Source organism: Vulpes lagopus, chromosome 9 (assembly GCF_018345385.1).
Source record: "Vulpes lagopus strain Blue_001 chromosome 9, ASM1834538v1, whole genome shotgun sequence".
NCBI classification, from domain to species: Eukaryota; Metazoa; Chordata; class Mammalia; order Carnivora; family Canidae; genus Vulpes; species Vulpes lagopus.
The window spans coordinates 48581485-48599071 of NC_054832.1; the positions used below are offsets into that span (position 1 = coordinate 48581485).

A 17587-nucleotide genomic window follows, 5' to 3' on the forward strand; every position below is an offset into this window, starting at 1 on the left:
TCAGAGCAAAATAGGAGCTGACCTGGCTCGTTCCTGGGCGCCCACGAGGCGCTGCGTGCAAATGCCTGGACGCCAGGGAGGAGTGGGAGTCCTTGGAAGGCCCTGGAATCTGGCCCTGGAATCTGGCCCCAGCAAGGGAGGAGAGCACGGCCCGGCCGCGCCCCGAGGCCAAGCGCATTTTCTTTTCCAACAGCGCCACCTGGTGGTTGACGGGAGGGACGACGCCCTGCTGTCCGACCCCCATCCTTTTTCACCCCTTTAGGGGAGATCATTTCCCCCATAAATTTTCCCTCTTGGATTTCCTTGAGTGCCTGTTAGAAAACTCTTTTTCTCCCTTTCAAACACCATCTGCTAATAAGAGCATCATTCTCCTTCCCACTGTCCTCTCCCAGGCTTCCTTTCTCTTAGTGTGTGTCTCACTCCAGCCCCCCTTTTGGAAGGTGCAGGGTCCAGGGCAAAGTGACCCACCTGAGTTTGGAAATATGGCATCTATTAAATCGAGAGTGAGAGTCTCTGAGGGAATCAGCTACTTGGCCAGTCCGTTTATACCTTCGAACGCTGCGTGAGAGCTTGGAGGAGGCCTTCACAGTACTGAAGCACCATGGAAAGTAGTCTGTGGCAGGTGTGTGTGTGTGTGTGTGGCGTTGCCCTAACTCACATCTTAAAGACTGCAATCTCTTTTAAAAGTTTTCTGGGGTGCCTGGGTGTCTCAGCTGGTTAGGTGTCCATCTGAGGCTCAGGTCATGGTCTCAGGGTGCTGGGATCAAGCCCCACATGGGGCTCCCTGCTGGGGATGGGGTGTGGGGGCCTGCTTCTCCCTCTGCCCCTCGCCCCTCATGCCCACACTCTCTCTCTCTCTCTCAAATAAATAAAGTATTTTTTTCTAAGTTTTCTTAAGAAACAATCCTCATTGCATATAGCACCACAGCTGACATAGAATTCCACACCCAGTTTTCTGCAGAAGCACAAAACGAATCCAGAAAATCAAAGATTATATTGTGAATCTCCCTGTTATTTTCTTTTTCTTTTTTTATTTTTTTAAAGATTTTATTTATTTATTCATTCATGACAGACATAGAGAGGCAGAGACACAGGCAGAGGGAGAAGCAGGCTCCATGCAGGGAGCCCGACCTGGGACTTGATCCCGGGACTCCAGGATCAGGCCCTGGGCCACAGGCAGGTGCTGAAACACTGAGCCACCCAGGGATCCCCTTGTTTATTTTCCTTATTGAGATATAACCGACATAACATCGCATACGCTTTAGGGGTACGATGTGTTGATTTCATGCATTTATACATTGCACTATGATTCCAACTCAGGTTTGCTTACACCTCCCTCACGTTACATAATTATCATTTCTTTTTCTGTGGTGAAAACATTCAAAGTCTAGTCTTTTAGCAACTTTGAGGGATATGATACGGCTTTGTTGACTATAATCACCAGCCTGCATATTAGTGCTCTAGAATTTATTCATATTCTGGTTACAAGTTTGTAAACTTTGACAAGCTATGTCATTTCATTTTTAGCTTTTTTAAACTCTCTATTTTTTAAACTACATTATTTTATTTTTATTTTATTCTTTTTTTAAGGTTTCATTTGTTTATTTGACAGAGAGAGAACACAAGCAGGGAGGTGACAGGGAGAGGGAGAGGGAGACGCAGGCTCCCACCGAGCAAGGAGCCAGACGTGGGGCTCGATCCCAGGACCCTGGGATCATGACCTGAGCTGACAGCAGACACTTCACCAACTGAGCCACCCAGGCACCCCTAAACTATATCATTTTAAATATGCATGAAAATATATTCATGTGTTCATTGAATGCATACTTATTGATGTCCGGCATGGGCCTATCACTATTCAGATGCTAGAAACACTGGCTAACAAAATAAAAACCCTGTTCTTTGGGAGGTTGCCTTCTAGTAGTTACCTTCTAGTTAGCTTCTACTAGTTCTTTGGGAGGTTACCTCCTAATGACAGATGACATTAGAAATAATATTAGGTTAGGTTAAGTGCTGTGAAAAGAACAGTCAGGCAAAGTAAGGAGAAAGAGAGTAACAGGGCGCTACTTCAGAGACTACTGTCAGGGAGCGCCTCTCTGAGGAGGTGACATTTGAATGAATGAGGGAGCGATCTGTGGAAAGATCCAGGAAAGGGCATTCCAGGTGAAGAGCATATCAAATGTAAAGGCTTGAAAAGGCCTGCTGGAGAAATACCGAGTGTCTGCAGCACAGTGCAGTGGGTGGGACCCCAGTGGAGAACAGGACAAAGGCAGCCAGCACAGGTGACACATAAGGATTTTGGCTTTTATCCAGAGCAAGAGGAAGTCACTGAGGCATGGAGCTGGAGGGAATGAAGCATGTTGGCCTATTTTTTCAAAGATGCCCTCTGGCTGCTGTGTGGAGAAGGCGATGGGAGGCAAGACTAGAGCCAGAAGACCAGTTGGGAGCCATGGTTTCAGAGTAGAGTCCATAAGACCTGCTGGCAGATTAACACGGCTTGAGATAAAGAGGGGAGTGTGTTTTGAGTAGCTGGTGGTCGGTTAAAGAGATGAGATGAAAGCCCTGGGAGAGTGGGGGTCGCAGGGAAGAAGCACATGGAATGGAGATATCTGTTTGGACACGCTCATTGCGAGATGTCTCAGGAATCCCGTAGAGTTGTCTTCTAGGCAGTTGGATATATGAGTGAGAATTGCAGAGGAACGTTGGCACTGGACATATAAATACGGGGCCTCATCAGGATAGTTGTTGAATGTTGTTTAAAGTCACAGGACTAGAAGAAAATGACCCAAAGATTGAGAGAGTGAAATAAAAAGAGAACAGACTAGAAAAAAAAAAATCAGCTGCAAAGGAGAGAAGAAACCAGGAGATGTGTCACAGAAGAAAAATGTGCTAGAAACACACATACACATACATACCTGTATACTTGTGGGTGTGAATGTGTGTGTATATCTGTGTGTGTGTGTATCTGTGTGTGTATGTGTATCCACATCCAGTAAATAATTAAATTCAGCATTGAGCACTTAAGTATTTTTTGATTCTGTGCCAAGACTAAAAGAGAATAAAGGAAAAAAAATAAAAATAAATAAAAGGGAATAAAGGAAAGTGGGAGAGAAGAAGCTATTTTTTGGCTTTGATTTTATGACTTAATGGGAGACGGTTCACATTTAAACTTTCCTGAATGACGTTATTACAGAGCAATAGCATGTGATTACATTTTGCCAAGTCATCTGAAAGATACCGTCTGACCTGGTGATAAAATGACACATTTACAATAAGCATCAGTTTCAGGGGCTAATTAGAGAATTAATCTGTAATTGGACATCAGCAATTAATAGATAAATCTGAGACAGTTCCTTTATTTAAAAAAAGATTAAATATTTAAACCTTCTCAACCTTGAATTTTAACAAAGATACATTTTCATCGTATCTGACAAAGTTTTTGCTTGGATAGGGAATGACGTGAATCCTCGCTAATAAAGAAAATGAATACAGCTCTCTTTTCCTTTCTTCCTTAACATGGCTAGAAAGCCAGACTTCGCTTTTTGTTTTCTTAACAGACTCCTTTAAGTAAAAGAATAATTGGGGCTCACATTTCACACTCCTGTGATGAGTGAGCAAACTCAGTGTAAAGTGTGCCTCTGTGTAGCCGCAAAGCACAACAGAACCTTCCATTGTTTAAGGAAGGAGCACCTCAAGCTGTGTTTGTCCAGCTCCAGTTTCTAAAGGAAAAACACAGAAAGTATATCAACTGCACAAGAAATAAAAGGAGCAAATAGATGTGGATTTAGGAACTGTTGTTTCACTGCTTGATCTCAGGATGTCCAGGTGACAGATGGAGAAACCCAGCGCAGAATAGTCCTTGTGCCAAGAGGAAAGGGCACTGGCCGGTCAATGATACTCGGGAGACCCCTTGGGATCAGGGCTCCAGGAGTTGCAGAGGATCCCAAAGATTTTCATTATGTAACCACCCTGAAGATTGTCTTCAAAAGTTTTGATTACCTGCAAAACCTCTACTTAGTCATCGATTTGTGATAAGTCTGACTCCTATTTATCACAATGCCTGCCCTCTGGGCCCTTGATTTGATTCTTTTACTTCTCACCCCAGCCAGCTGAGAAAAGGCTGCATCTACCTATATCAAAAGCTACATTTCCCTACAAGAAAACCCCCATGAAAACAAACAGGATGAAACAAAGAAACAGGCTATCTTCAATTCTTCTAGGTGTGCTGTCTCATTTTCTTTGTATTCTTTTGTATCCATACAATGAGTGGATTTAAACAATACCATTTTCAGTCCTTGGGGAGCTTTTATTGAGACTTTCCCAATAAAAACTTGAGAACAAGGAAGGTAAGTTTAAAATTCTATATATCCGCTAAACGGCCCTAAGAGTTGGGCTTTGAAATCTGTACATTATGGTTAAGAACAGACATTTAAAGACTTTCCTTACAGGGAAGAACGGCCCTCAGATCTGAAACTCTCACTCAGTGAATGTTGACATGTTAAAAGAAAGGATGACCAACTGGGGAAAGATTGAATTGTCACAAAAGAATAGAAAATGAGGAGCACCTGGGTGGCTCAGTGGTTGAGTGTCTGCCTTTGGCTCAGGTCATGGTCCAGGGAGCCTGCTTTTCCCTCTGCCTATGTCTGTGTCTCTCATGAATAAATAAATAAAAACTTTTTAAAAAGAATAAAGAATGAAAACTACAGAGATATATACTAATAGTTTATCCAAAAATGATCCAATGTTGGGAAAACATTAGCCAAAAGATCAAGTATTTTAGTTCTCCTGGCAAAATTATCCGTATTTTGGAGATAATGGCTGGGAGCTACAACCAACAAAATTCTATTATAATGGTCTCACTTTGAAAATCACCCTTTTTAGTGAGTTGGATGTTTTGAACTTTTCCAGGTGGGACGCCTGGGTGGCTCAGTGGTTAAGCATCTGCCTTTGGCTCCAGGCGTGATCCTGGAGTCCCAGGATCAAGTACCATATTGAGCCCCCTGCATGGAGTCTGCTTCTCCCCTGCCTGTGTCTCTGCTTCTCTCTGTGTGTCTCACATGAATAAATAAACAAAATTGTTAAAAAAAATAAACTATTCCATGTCTACTGATATAAGACATTTACTTCTTCCATTTATCTTCTTTGTCCTAAATTCCATACTCACCAAGCAAACTTCTGATTTGGTTTCCTATGTATGGTGACCTTCCTAGTGGGATTTGATAGATACTCTTTGAAAGTAGTCATAGTGATCTGAGTATCCCAACTAAAATCAGGTGCATACAGCTCTTTATAAATTAATAACTTGACTTTTTTTTTTTTGCTTTATATATCAAACTTGTGGCCTCACTGATTGTGAGTCTGCACCTGAAAAAGAAATTCACTGTAGTGACAAAGTAGGCTTCTAATCTTGCAGCTTTGAGGACTTGGCTCTAGAACTGTATTAAGGTATATCAACTTAGGAGACTCCTTAGAAAGCAGCCGTCTGGCCTACACATGAACACATTTGCCCTTCTGCATGGCTATGACCTAGCAAGAAAACTGAACTGTAACTAATCTGCCAAGATAGATTATTGCTCTTTTCCAGGAGAAGAAGCAAGAGCTAGAAGGCAGTATCTTGGGGAGGTAACTCTGTAAGGGTAGAAGAGGAAGGATGAGGGGAAGGGGAAGGTAAATCAATGTAAAAATTGAGATTGGGAAAGGATAAAGAATACTGAAGTTCATGGTCAAAACCATTCCATAATACATGATAAGAAAAAGACAAAGGGCTGAGAAGAAATCTTTCAAAATTGAGTGCCTAGAGCTAAAGGAGTAACAGCTTGCTAAGAGCAAGAGTATGTGGGACATTTCTGTTTGCAGAACCCAGAGAACTACAAGGCCGGGACTTCAAGTAACTACAGTGGGTCGTTTAGACTGGAATTCAGCTGTTAATCCAAACTTAGAGGAAATTATATTGTTCCTCCAACACCTAAACAGAAATTAGTGTAAATTGCTTACCCTTGGATTTGATGTTGGGAAGTAAAGAGTACATCTAGAAGTGCCTGAGGTAGTGTGATGAACCCTATGTCAAATAATGTGAGACTGTGTGACCAGAATTTACCTTTTTACATCTCAGTAATATGTATGCATATCTATATCTGGTCTTATTGCAGCATTAATAGAACTTAGTTACTGTTCACTAGACCTGGTCAGAACTCACTTTTAAAAAAATTTTTATTTATTTATTTATTTATTTATTTATTTATTTATTTATCTATTTATTTATTTTTGATCACAACTCTTTTAGAGCAGAGATGTGCTGAGAAGAATGAAGGATGGGACACTGAATCATGACATGATCCACAGGAGTGGCTCTTAATCCTTTTGGTCTCAGGACCCTTTACTCTTGAAAGTTACTGAAGACCCCAAACAATTTTTGTTAATGTGGGTAATATCTATTGATGGTCACTATATTAGAAGTTAAGACTGAGAAATTATTATTTATTAATTCACTTAAAGATAATGGATTCATATAATAAATAATAAATGAACATAACAGATTTAATGAAAATATGTTATAAAACAAAAAAATGTAATAAGTGGCAATTACAGTTTTTGTAAATCTCCTTAATATCTGGCTAAATAGAAGATAGCTGGATTGTTATATCTGTTTCTACATTTAATCTCTCATGATATGAGAAAATGCTCTGCATCACTTGCCATCAGGGAAATACAAATCAAAACCACAATGAGATACCACCTCACACCAGTGAGAATGGGGAAAATTAACAAGGCAGGAAACAACAAATGTTGGAGAGGATGCGGAGAAAAGGGAACCCTCTTACACTGTTGGTGGGAATGTGACCTGGTGCAGCCACTCTGGAAAACTGTGTGGAGGTTCCTCAAAGAGTTAAAAATAGACCTACCCTACGACCCAGGAATTGCACTGTTGGGGATTTACCCCAAAGATTCAGATGCAATGAAACGTCAGGACACCTGCACCCCGATGTTTTGATCAGCAATGGCCACAATAGCCAAACTGTGGAAGGAGCCTCGGTGTCCATTGAAAGATGAATGGATAAAGAAGATGTGGTTTATGTATACAATGGAATATTACTGAGCAATTAGAAACGACAAATACCCACCATTTGCTTCAACGTGGATGGAACTGGAGGGTATTATGCTGAGTAAAATAAGTCAATCGGAGAAGGACAAACAGTGTATGTTCTCATTCATTTGGGGAATATGAATAATAGTGAAAGGGAATATAAAGGAAGGGAAAAGAAATGTTGGGAAATATCAGGAAGGGAGACAGAACATAAAGACTCCTAACTCGGGGAAACGAACTAGGGGTGGTGGAAGGGGAGGAGGGCGGGTGTTGGAGGGGAATGGGTGACGGGTACTGAGGTGGACACTTGACGGGATGAGCACTGGGTGTTTTTCTGTATGTTGGTAAATTGAACACCAATAAAAATTAATTAAAAATAAAAAAAAAAAACAAAAAACAAAGATTCATGTGAAACATTTGGAGAACTGACTGATAAAAATAACAAATATATTGAAAGCCATTGAGATCAACGAGAAAAAAAAATAATCTCTCATGATATACTGTTTTAAGTACATGAAGAAAATCCAGATTCCCACATATAAGTAGCTGGAAAATGGAGGAATGTATTAATAACCTTTTGAGATAATTATGGATATTCTTCTTTAATAAAACACCAAAATTTAACAATAATTTCTTAAAACATTTTCTTAAAAGTTATGTATAAAGAAACTCTATGAATAAACCTTTCATACTTTGTTCCATTAAAATGTATTGGTCTATCTTGCATTGTGAATAGATATTTTATCTGTCCATGAATTTGTAACACCATGCACTGTTTGTTTAGAAAATACTGGTTCACTGAGTGATGCATATCTTCAAAATGTTGGCACAATTCATTATACAATATCAAAAAAATCACATTTAAAAAAATTACCACTGGTCTCATCAAAAACATCTTTAAGCACTGAGAAGCTGGCATGCTCACAGAGGCAGATATGTTTTCCAAAATCCAAATTTTCTCTTTAAAGTTCTCATTTTATCATTGCCAACAAATCCTTTTAGTTGTTTTTCTTGAAATGAGAAGCTCACTTTGCTCATTTCCAAGAAAATATTTGCTAGTTATCCAAGTCTGAATATCCAATTTGTCAGTTGCTCTTTTAAGTCAAAATGGTGCTCAATGAAAAAAGTGTCAGGGCAACTGCCTAGTTCAGTCAATAGACCATGTGACTCTTGATCTCATGGTCATGAGTTCAAGCCCCACATGGGGTGTAGCTAACTTTAAAAAAAAAAAAGTGTCTAATTCAGTTTGCAACTCAAACCATTACATAAGTGCTTTCCTGAAAGAAAACTGCAGCAGAAGCTCTTGCAAATTTTCCATTATGTTATACCAAATATTAAAAGAATGTGAACTCAGGAATAAAGATTAATAGTTAATCTCAGCCTAATTTTCAATAATACAAGCACAGTTAATAATTTTTACTTAACAAAAAGGACATTCTTAAGAAAAACATTTTAAAACTATGCATGGTGGTAAGGAAAAAATGACTAGTATCACCATTTACTGCCACAGCCTTGATTTATGCCAAGAAATTAGCCATTTTTTTCCATCAGCGCAAATGTCAAAACAGTGAAAAAGGCAAATGATATCTTTTTCTTGCTCTTTTCTTTTCTTTTTATAGAGAGAGAGAGCACACCAGCAGGGGTGAGTAGGACGCAGAGGGAGAGAGAGGATCCCAAGCAGGCTCCACTCCCATTGAAGAGCCCCACACAGGGCTCAGTCCCCACAACCCTGAGATCCCAACTGAGCCACTCAGTCGCACCATTGTATCTTGGTACTATTATAAATTAATTTTTACTTCACTGATCCCCTGGAAGTGTCTCAGGGGCCCTGGAGGTCTGCAAGCCACTTCCAGCGCTGCAGGTCCAAAGCACAGGTTGTAGAAGAAAATTATCTGGTTGTCCAGATGATGGCAGTAGAAAATTTTAGTCAGAGGAAAAATAGGAGGACCTTGGCCCTCATAAGGAAGGGCACGATGTGTTTGGAGATCACACTGGACAAAAGTGTACCCACGTAATAACAATGCAACAACCACAACATACACCTCCACCCCCAATGGTCTTGGATTAATTTCATAATTGATAAATGAACATTTTGTTAGGAAACAAATTGCTTGTGTTTTTAGGAATCTGTGGGCACCTGTTATTTCACTAAAGAACAAATGGATTTCAAGTTGTGCTAATTTTACATATAATCAGAGCACTTATTACTCAATCATTTATTTATGTATGTCTTTATTTATTTATTTATTTTTAAAGATTTGTTTATTTATTTTAGACAGCAGGGAGTGGCAGGGGGAGAGAGAAAGAGAACCTCAAGCAGACTCCTCCCTGAGCACTGAACTCTACTCGGGGCCCAGTCTTACGACCCTGAGATCATGACCTGAGCCCAACCAAGAGTTGGCTGCTGAACCGAATGAGCCATCCAGGCACCCCTCATGTGTTCATTCATTAATGCTTTTAACAAATACTTCTTGAGCCACCAATAAAGACAAAGGCATTGTGAATCATAAGCATGAACGATCCACATTGGTTGCTAGACAAAGAAGGCTCAGAGAAATGAGTAGCAAATCTAAAAGGAACATCTCTGCCTCCTTGGAACTAGAAAGAAGCCACCAACAGACTGTCCACGATGATCAGAATCCAGTGTCAACACGTAAGCCTTACGGGGAACACCAACTGAATTGGTTCAACAAGTAGCTCTTCCCTGCTGAAGTTCCCAGGTTTGGCTAATTTTAGGTTGGGTACCTAGCCCTGACAATCCCCATTCTTCCTCATTCCTGTGGAAAAGTATCAATTTATCACTGCATCAAAGCACTAGCAGAAAATAACTTTTTAAAATCTTATGCCCTAGGGCACCTGGGTGGCTCAGTGGTTGAGCATCTATCTTTGGCTCAGGGCATGATCCCAGGGACCTAGGATTGAGTCCTGAATTAGGCTCCCCACAGGGAGCCTGCTTCTCCCTCTGCCTATGTCTCTGCCTCCTTCTCTGTGTGTCTCTCATCAATAAATAAATAAAATCTTAAAAAAAAAAATCTTATGCCCTTATGAAATGCTGACCTTGTATTTGGCTTGAGAAACTTCATTCTCTTTTAGGTGGATGATGGTTATTTCCTGAAAGGTCTGAATTAGCTCATGAGTTTTATTCTTTTCAGACCTCTCTTCAGCCACTCCTTTGGTACAGAGTAAATATTATTGTTTTTGCCACCCAGAATCTTTTCTCCCTTCCTCAGGTACTGGTTCCCAGTCTCCTTTTGCTGGAGTCAGCTCTCCTCTGTTCTTAATCTGTGTAGCTTGGGAAGGGGCCAATGTCACCTGCTTCCCCAAGTCTTGTATCTGCTGACCTTGATGACTTGTTGAAGGGCGTGTGGCTCATTCTAGGCAAATGGGAGTGAAAAAGAAAATTTTTCAAAGTTTTTGAAGAAAGAAGCTCTCCTTTACTGTTGGTGTGGCTTACAGGGGATGGTTTAGGGCTAGAGGTGCAGTCTGCCAACCCTCCTTTATTAGGGAGAATCTAACTGCTGACAGAGCCCACAGAAGTGGAGACCACCAAGAAGGAGGGATACTGAGGCCGGATCTTAGCCCCTGGCTTCACACTATTGCTTTAGCCCTGTAGTGTTGGGGTTCCTATTGTTCTCCGGCAAAAGAGTACTCACTGATACATATCCCCACCCCCCGTACTGGATACAAATCTACACAGAGAACCAGTGAATCCAGTGTTCAAAACATCACACTTGCAAATTTTCATGCCTTTGTTAGTTTATCCAGAATTAATTTTTCTTTTCCACATTTCCTTGGTGCTCTACAGATAGCTGAAATTAAAATACTTAACATAAAAAAAAAAAAGATCAGTTACCTTCAAGTGTAAAGGACTGGTGGCAACTTAAACAATTATTCTCTGAGAGGAGTAAGCACTTCAATGGGTATTAAAATCTGGATACTAACTCTTTATCGGATGCATCATTTGCAAATATCCTCTCCCATTCTGTTGCCTTTTAGTTTTGTTGATTATTTCCTTTACTGTGCAGAAGCTTTTTATCTTGATGAAGTTCCAATAATTCATTTTTACTTTTGTTTCCCTAGTCTCAAGAGACATATCTAGGAAGAAGTTGCTATGGCCCATATCAAAGAGGTTATCACCTGTTTTCTCCTCTAGGATTTTGATGGTTTCCTGTCTTACATTTAGGTTTTTCATCCATTCGGAATTTACTTTTTGTGTATGGTGTAAGAACAAGGCCCAGTTTCATTCTTCTGCATGTTGCTGTCCACTTTTCCCAACACCATTTACTGAAGAGACTGTCTTTTTCCCATTTTTCCTGCTTTATCAAAGACTAGTTGACCATAGGGTTGTGAGTCCATTTCTGGACTTTCTATACTGTTCCAGTGATCTATGTGTCTATATTTTGTGCACATACCATACTGTCCTGATCCCTACAGTTTTGTGATATAATTAGAAGTCTGGAATTGTAAGGCCTCCAGCTTTGCTCTAATTTTTTCAAGACGGCTTGGCTATTCAGGGTCTTTTGTGGTTCCATACAAATTTTGGGGCTATTTGCTCTAGGTCTGTGAAAAATGCTGGTGGTATTTTGATAGGAAAAGCATCGAATATGTAGATTGCTTTGGGTAATATAGAACAATATTTGTTCTTCCAATCCATGAGCATGAATATTTTTCCATTTCTTCGTGTCATTTTCAATTTCTTTCATCATTGTTTTATAGTTTTCAGAATACAGATATTTTACCTCTTTACTTGGGGTTTATTTCTGGATATCTTATGGTTTTTGGTGCAACTGTAAATGGGACCAATTTCTTGATTTCTCTTTCTGCTGTTTCATGGTTGGTATAAAGAAATGCAACAGGTTTCTATACATTGATTTTGTATACAGCAATTTTACTGAATTCATGTATCAGCTCTAGAAATTTTGGGGTGGAGTTTTTTGAGTTTTTTTAATATGGAGTATCATGTCATATGTAAATAGTGAAAATCTGACATCTTTCTTGCCAATTTGGATGCCTTTTATTCCTTATGATTCTTTTAGCTATATTGTAGCTTTGTAGGATAATGTCCTCACTTATAGGAAATATATACTAAAGTTTGTGGGATGGTGGAGCAGAAGGTTTGCAACCTACTCTCAAATGGTTCAGAAAAAAATGTACTGTTTGCATTTTTTGTGAGTTTAAGATTATTTTCTAAATAGAAAGTATAAACCGATAATCTTGTTTTGTGTCTTGCATATGCGAGTCCCTGATACAGTTCAAAGTTTGTCTCATTTTCTTCATTATGGTTGAATTCAACTTAAATAAAACACAAAATGTTTAATGAACATAAATCCAACATATGTGTGGGAAACAAAAGAGATCCATATTAGTATTTTCACTCTTTAATCTTTTTAAGAGATAACAACTTCAACACATACTTAGACCTTTTGCCCCTAAGAGATAAATAAATTAGCAGACAGTCTTCAAGATAATGAGTGCTATGTTGACTTTTAGTCTACTAAAGTCCAATTTGTAGCATGGAACTGAGGCAATATTGTAGCAGAAACCCTAAATTACAAAGTAAAAACTCTCATGCAAAGTAACTAGAATCCTCGTTACACACCTCTTCAAACAGAACAACTACCTTCTCTGAGGAAACAGACTTCTTTCTGTGACTAGGATACCTCACAACATGTCTTTCCAAACTAAAGAAACACCTTCCCATTCAACACTGGTATTTTTAAAACATCTGGTTACACAGTAGATTTAATAAATTATTCCTTTCAGAAGAAACCACTTTTAAGAGATAACTTATATTTTACTTGTTACATTAACTGATGGTGCATTTAATCACAAGCTGTGAGATAATTACCGAAGACATCAAATAAAATAGTTTAAAAGATTCAGTTCATTAAAGATTTATGAGATGGCAATCTCCTGCAAGGCTTAAGCTAGATGAGGGAAAACAAAAATGACCAAGATATCAGTTAGACTTCAGGAGCTTATCTTCTGCAACTGAGTACAGCATTATCATATAATTTACTGACACTCAGTTATCCTATAAAGAAAACTATTACAATAATTTAAGATATCAAAATCTACATTCAGAGGAGGAATGGTGTCTGAAACAAATTAACAAAATCAAGGAAACTCAGCTAAACTTCTCTCAGATGACAGAAGTGTACTCTGTGTTCAAGCCTTAAATGTGGTTAAGTTAATGGTGTCACTCCACTTGCACCAGAGAGAGTAAAAGGACCCTCACCATCCTCCTTCACCAAAAACAAAGAAAAATACATAAGAGGCAACAGGTTAAAGTGAATATCAACAGCCAACTTACAAAAATTACTTGTGAGATTGAGAAACATGGATAAAAAGGGAGATGAACTTTGCCATGGAAATGGGTTGAAGGGTTTGTGAGCTGACTGTATATTTATATGAGACTCAAGTAAATATTTTCCACCACTTGACAAAACGGTAACCTATACAGGATTGCTCCCTGCTCTGTGCCAAAACAAGGGGAAAAGTAAGCAACCCATTCATCATCATGCCCTTGGGCTGCACCACCGGCCTGGTACCTTGCAATCTGTTAGTTTCAAACTATGTCAATAAACTGGCAAGCACTGCATCTGGTCAATTATCAACCTAGTTATCACTAACATTACTGCACGAATGTGATATAGGGCATAATTCATTAAGGTTTAAACAGTCATTCATATCCTGAGGAATTGCCCACCAAAATTGGATAGGTTAATTTTGAGTTGTGGAACAGACACAGTGAGTAGTTATATCCCACCTCCCAGCATGCTCAGATTGTTCATTCTATTAAAGGTACCATGCAATGAGAATCAACAGCAAAATCAAAACAAAAATTCCCTTTAAAAGGAAATATTATCAGCATTTTATGAGTTGGAATGATATCGAGACATTAAGACTCATTCGTGTGGAAAAAGATATCATGATCTTATCATTCTGGAAAAGATTTTAATTTTTTCACCAAACATTGCTGAGAGATATGACTGATTCAATCTCTAGGGCAAGGGAAAATTTTTAATGCATTAGGAAGTTGTGCAATGCCTGCCATGTTCCCACACGGGTAGTAAAAGATTGTATTTTGTAGGTTTTAACACACATCAAACAATGTTTACCGTTTGGGTCCTGATGAGTGGAAATCTGAGATGGATGAGTTAAGTTAGTTTGATTGCAGAGATCTGAGCTTCTTTCGGGTGCTGAAGCTGAAAGCAATATGGTACCTATAAGCCAGAATTCTAGGAAAGAGCTGTTAGCAGGGATTTTTGTGTTTTGTTTTTTTCTCCACAGACATGTTTGCAGTGGTCAGCTGGTGACTTTTAATGGAAAGAAGCTCTCACTTTTCGGCCCTTCAGAGGCTGTGGTGGGCGGTGGTTGCTCAACAAAAAGGCTGCTGCTTCGCCCTCCACTGTGCAGAGGAGAGTGCGGAATGTGGCCAGCTGTTGAAGAAAAGAGAAGAGTTGGCTTCAGCATAGAAAGTCACACCAATGTTGGTGAACTGCCCTCCATAGAAAGTTACGAAACATATAACCTTTCCTCTACCAGGAACTAATATGTTACAGTAAAAGTTTTCTAAATTATGAGTCATATAAGTAATAAAACAATAGTTCTGCTAAGTTCTCACCATGACACAAATACCTGTGGGTTCAAAAAATTAAATACATAAGCATTCTTTATCTGAGGATCAAAATAATATGAGGAAATGACATTTAGAATGTGGGTCGGGGTGCCCGGGTGGCTGGGTTGGTTAAGCGTCTGCCTTCAGCTCAGGTCATGATCTCAGGGTTCTGGGATTGAGCCCTGCATCGGGCTCCTGGCTCAGCAGGTTGTCTTCTCCCTCTGGCCTTCCCCTTCCTCATGCTCTCTCTCTCTCTCAAATAAATAAATATTTTTTAAAAATTCACACTAGGACACATCTATTAAGTTTCCATCATCGTCATTTAGCTGAAGCTCCAAATATTTCTTGTTCAGTACTAGCCAGGATGGGAGGCAGAGGCGATGGAGGTCCTCCATAATAAGAGACAGTGGTTTGTAACCACACTCCCTGGAGAGAAGTTCTTGCATCATACACAGGCAGACATGTCTTTCCACAAGTGATACTTTGAGAGGTCTTTTAAAAGGGTATAGATATGGGCAAGATAAGACAAATACTTAGAACTTACTATTACTTGTGTTTCATTAGACCAGATTATAGCTAAAGCCAGAGGAGACTTGAAGAATTCTCTGGTAAAGTCAAGCAGCAGAGGTAAATAAAATCTAACCTCTGGAGCCACAGGGAAAATACTCAGCCTTCCACAGATCACGGGGAGCAAATCTGTATCTTGTGGCCTCTCCAGGTGGCTCTGCAGGATCCCAAGTCCTGATTCAGGGCACCAACTTGCTGGCCTCAGCAAACACGACTTGCCTCCCAGTGAAACTGCCCAGTACTCTGAAGACCTTGGCTTGTTTATAAAAAAAGATCTTATTTATTTATGGGGGGGGGGGGGACAAGAGCATGGAGAGGGGAAAAGGAGAGGGAGAACCAGGCTCCCCACCAAGCAGGAAGCCTGATATGGGGCTTGATCCCAGGACTCCTCATTACCAAGACCCTAGGATCATGACCTGAGCCAAAGGCATACACGTAACTGATTGAGCCACCCAGGTGGACCTCCCACCCTTCTTTTGACTCCTCTGCAAGTTTGATCATGGTTCCCTACTTCTGTAACACGTTAACCCCATTGGAATTTACTCTAGTTCTGTGACCTGCCTGCACATTTTGATCAGACTCACTGAACCTGTCCTGATGTCTCACCAAATCCCTTGCCTTTTTGGCTCTGGATCTCCCTCCCAATTGCTTAGCCCAGGTAGGCAGACCCTGCATCTGTCCGTCCCTGCTCAGATGTGCTTCTCTTGGGCCTGGTGTCCTCCACCACTGCACTAACCTCAAAATGCTTAGCCCTGGCTGGCCCTTATTAGTCTCCTCACTCTCTGGGCTCCTGGGCTTCTTGCAGACAGAAAATGGGCTGCTCTGTCATGAAGGCTGATCCCATCTACACGAGTCCTGGCAGGAATCTCCCCATATTAGCCTGAAGGCTGACGTGAGTATGATCTGTTTTGCTGTTTTTCTTGGCTCTACTACTGAAATTTTAATTTCTTTACATAGCAACCGCAATAAGCAGAAACACTCTTTTCTAATGTTTTGTAAATAGCTTTGCTTATGTCACTCTAGTGCTCAAATGTCTAATAGCAAGCCACTGCCTGTCAAAGCTGAATAATAATAAAAGTGAAATCTCTTACAGAACATGATGGGCCAGGTATTGTGCTAAGTCCTTTACATGCCTATCTCATTTAATCAATGATACACTCTTATCCTCATTTTATAGATGAGGAGCTTGAGGGAGAGCTAGGAAGTTTCAATAAATAAGCCACCTGACAAATATGTCATGCACTAACCACAGCACAACATCGCAACTTTTTTTTTCTATTTTCCCCTCATCTCTTTTCGTGTGTTTTATTATGTAAATTTTCAAACATCCAGAAAGCTAGAAAGAGCAGAATAAATCACCACAAACTCAGTACCCAGCTTCATCAATCATTAACACACAGCCAATTTCATTTTATCCGTACTCCTACTCATTCTCTCTTTCCACCTCTGATCCTGCCCAAACTGGATTATTTTGAAGCAAATTCCCGAATATCATATCACTTCAGGTGTGAACATTTCAAAATCTATCTCCAAAACATGCAACATTTCTAGCTCTAATAAGGCCCCCAAAACAAACTAGTGAGCCTGGTTTCTGAGTCACTGGGTTCCAACCAACTAGATTGTCTCTGATTACTATCACACACAGGTCCCACCCGAAGCCAGTTTAGTGAAGGGCGGCCCTAGAGCATCTGAATGAAAAGACTTTGGGGTGATTCTTAAAATTTCAGATTATGGAACCCTATGCCAGACCTTCTGAATGAGAATTTCTAATAAGATCCACATTTTGATAAGCTCCTCCAGGTGATTGTTGTATATACTAAAGTCTGAGAATCTTAAGTATAAAGGTGCCCACATATTTTCTGCACCTTTTCTTGCCTTTATTTATGGTGTTCTTTCTTGAAATTGCTCCCTTTTTTTTTTATTACCTCCAACCAGTCACTGCTTTTTCCCTAGCCCAGATATCAGCTCTTTCATGAAGTCTTTTCCTGATTTCTCCAATAAACCAGTCTCTCCTCTTTTAACTCCCTTTACACCTCATTTCTCTTATATACCAAGCACAGCCACTGTTATAATTTTTTATGCATTTATTTTATCTTGTCTATTAGATTATAAACTACTTGAAGACTAGGAACATTTTTAAGACTCCTTTAACACTTCTTTGTTAAACGCTTCCTTTGCATTATACCTTGAAAGAATTAGCAATTATTAAACAATTCTAGAATTGATTTGTACTGTCTCCTATAATTTAGAACTTTAATTACAAAGCTAATTACATGGAGTTTTTTATATAAGTCAAAGCTAATGTTCAAGTGAAT

General features: G+C 39.7%; 1 protein-coding gene across 2 annotated transcripts in view; it reads right to left on the bottom strand.

Annotated features, from left to right (window-relative positions):
- Positions 1-12446: 12446 nt before the first annotated feature.
- CA13 (carbonic anhydrase 13) overlaps positions 12447-17587 on the bottom strand; it is a 33367-nt gene continuing 28226 nt past the window's right edge. For both annotated transcript variants that reach the window (XM_041769701.1, XM_041769702.1), the window contains one exon: positions 12447-14526. In XM_041769701.1, the coding sequence (XP_041625635.1) occupies positions 14407-14526 (120 nt within the window). In that variant the 3' untranslated portion in view covers positions 12447-14406. The remainder of the gene's footprint in view (positions 14527-17587) is intronic.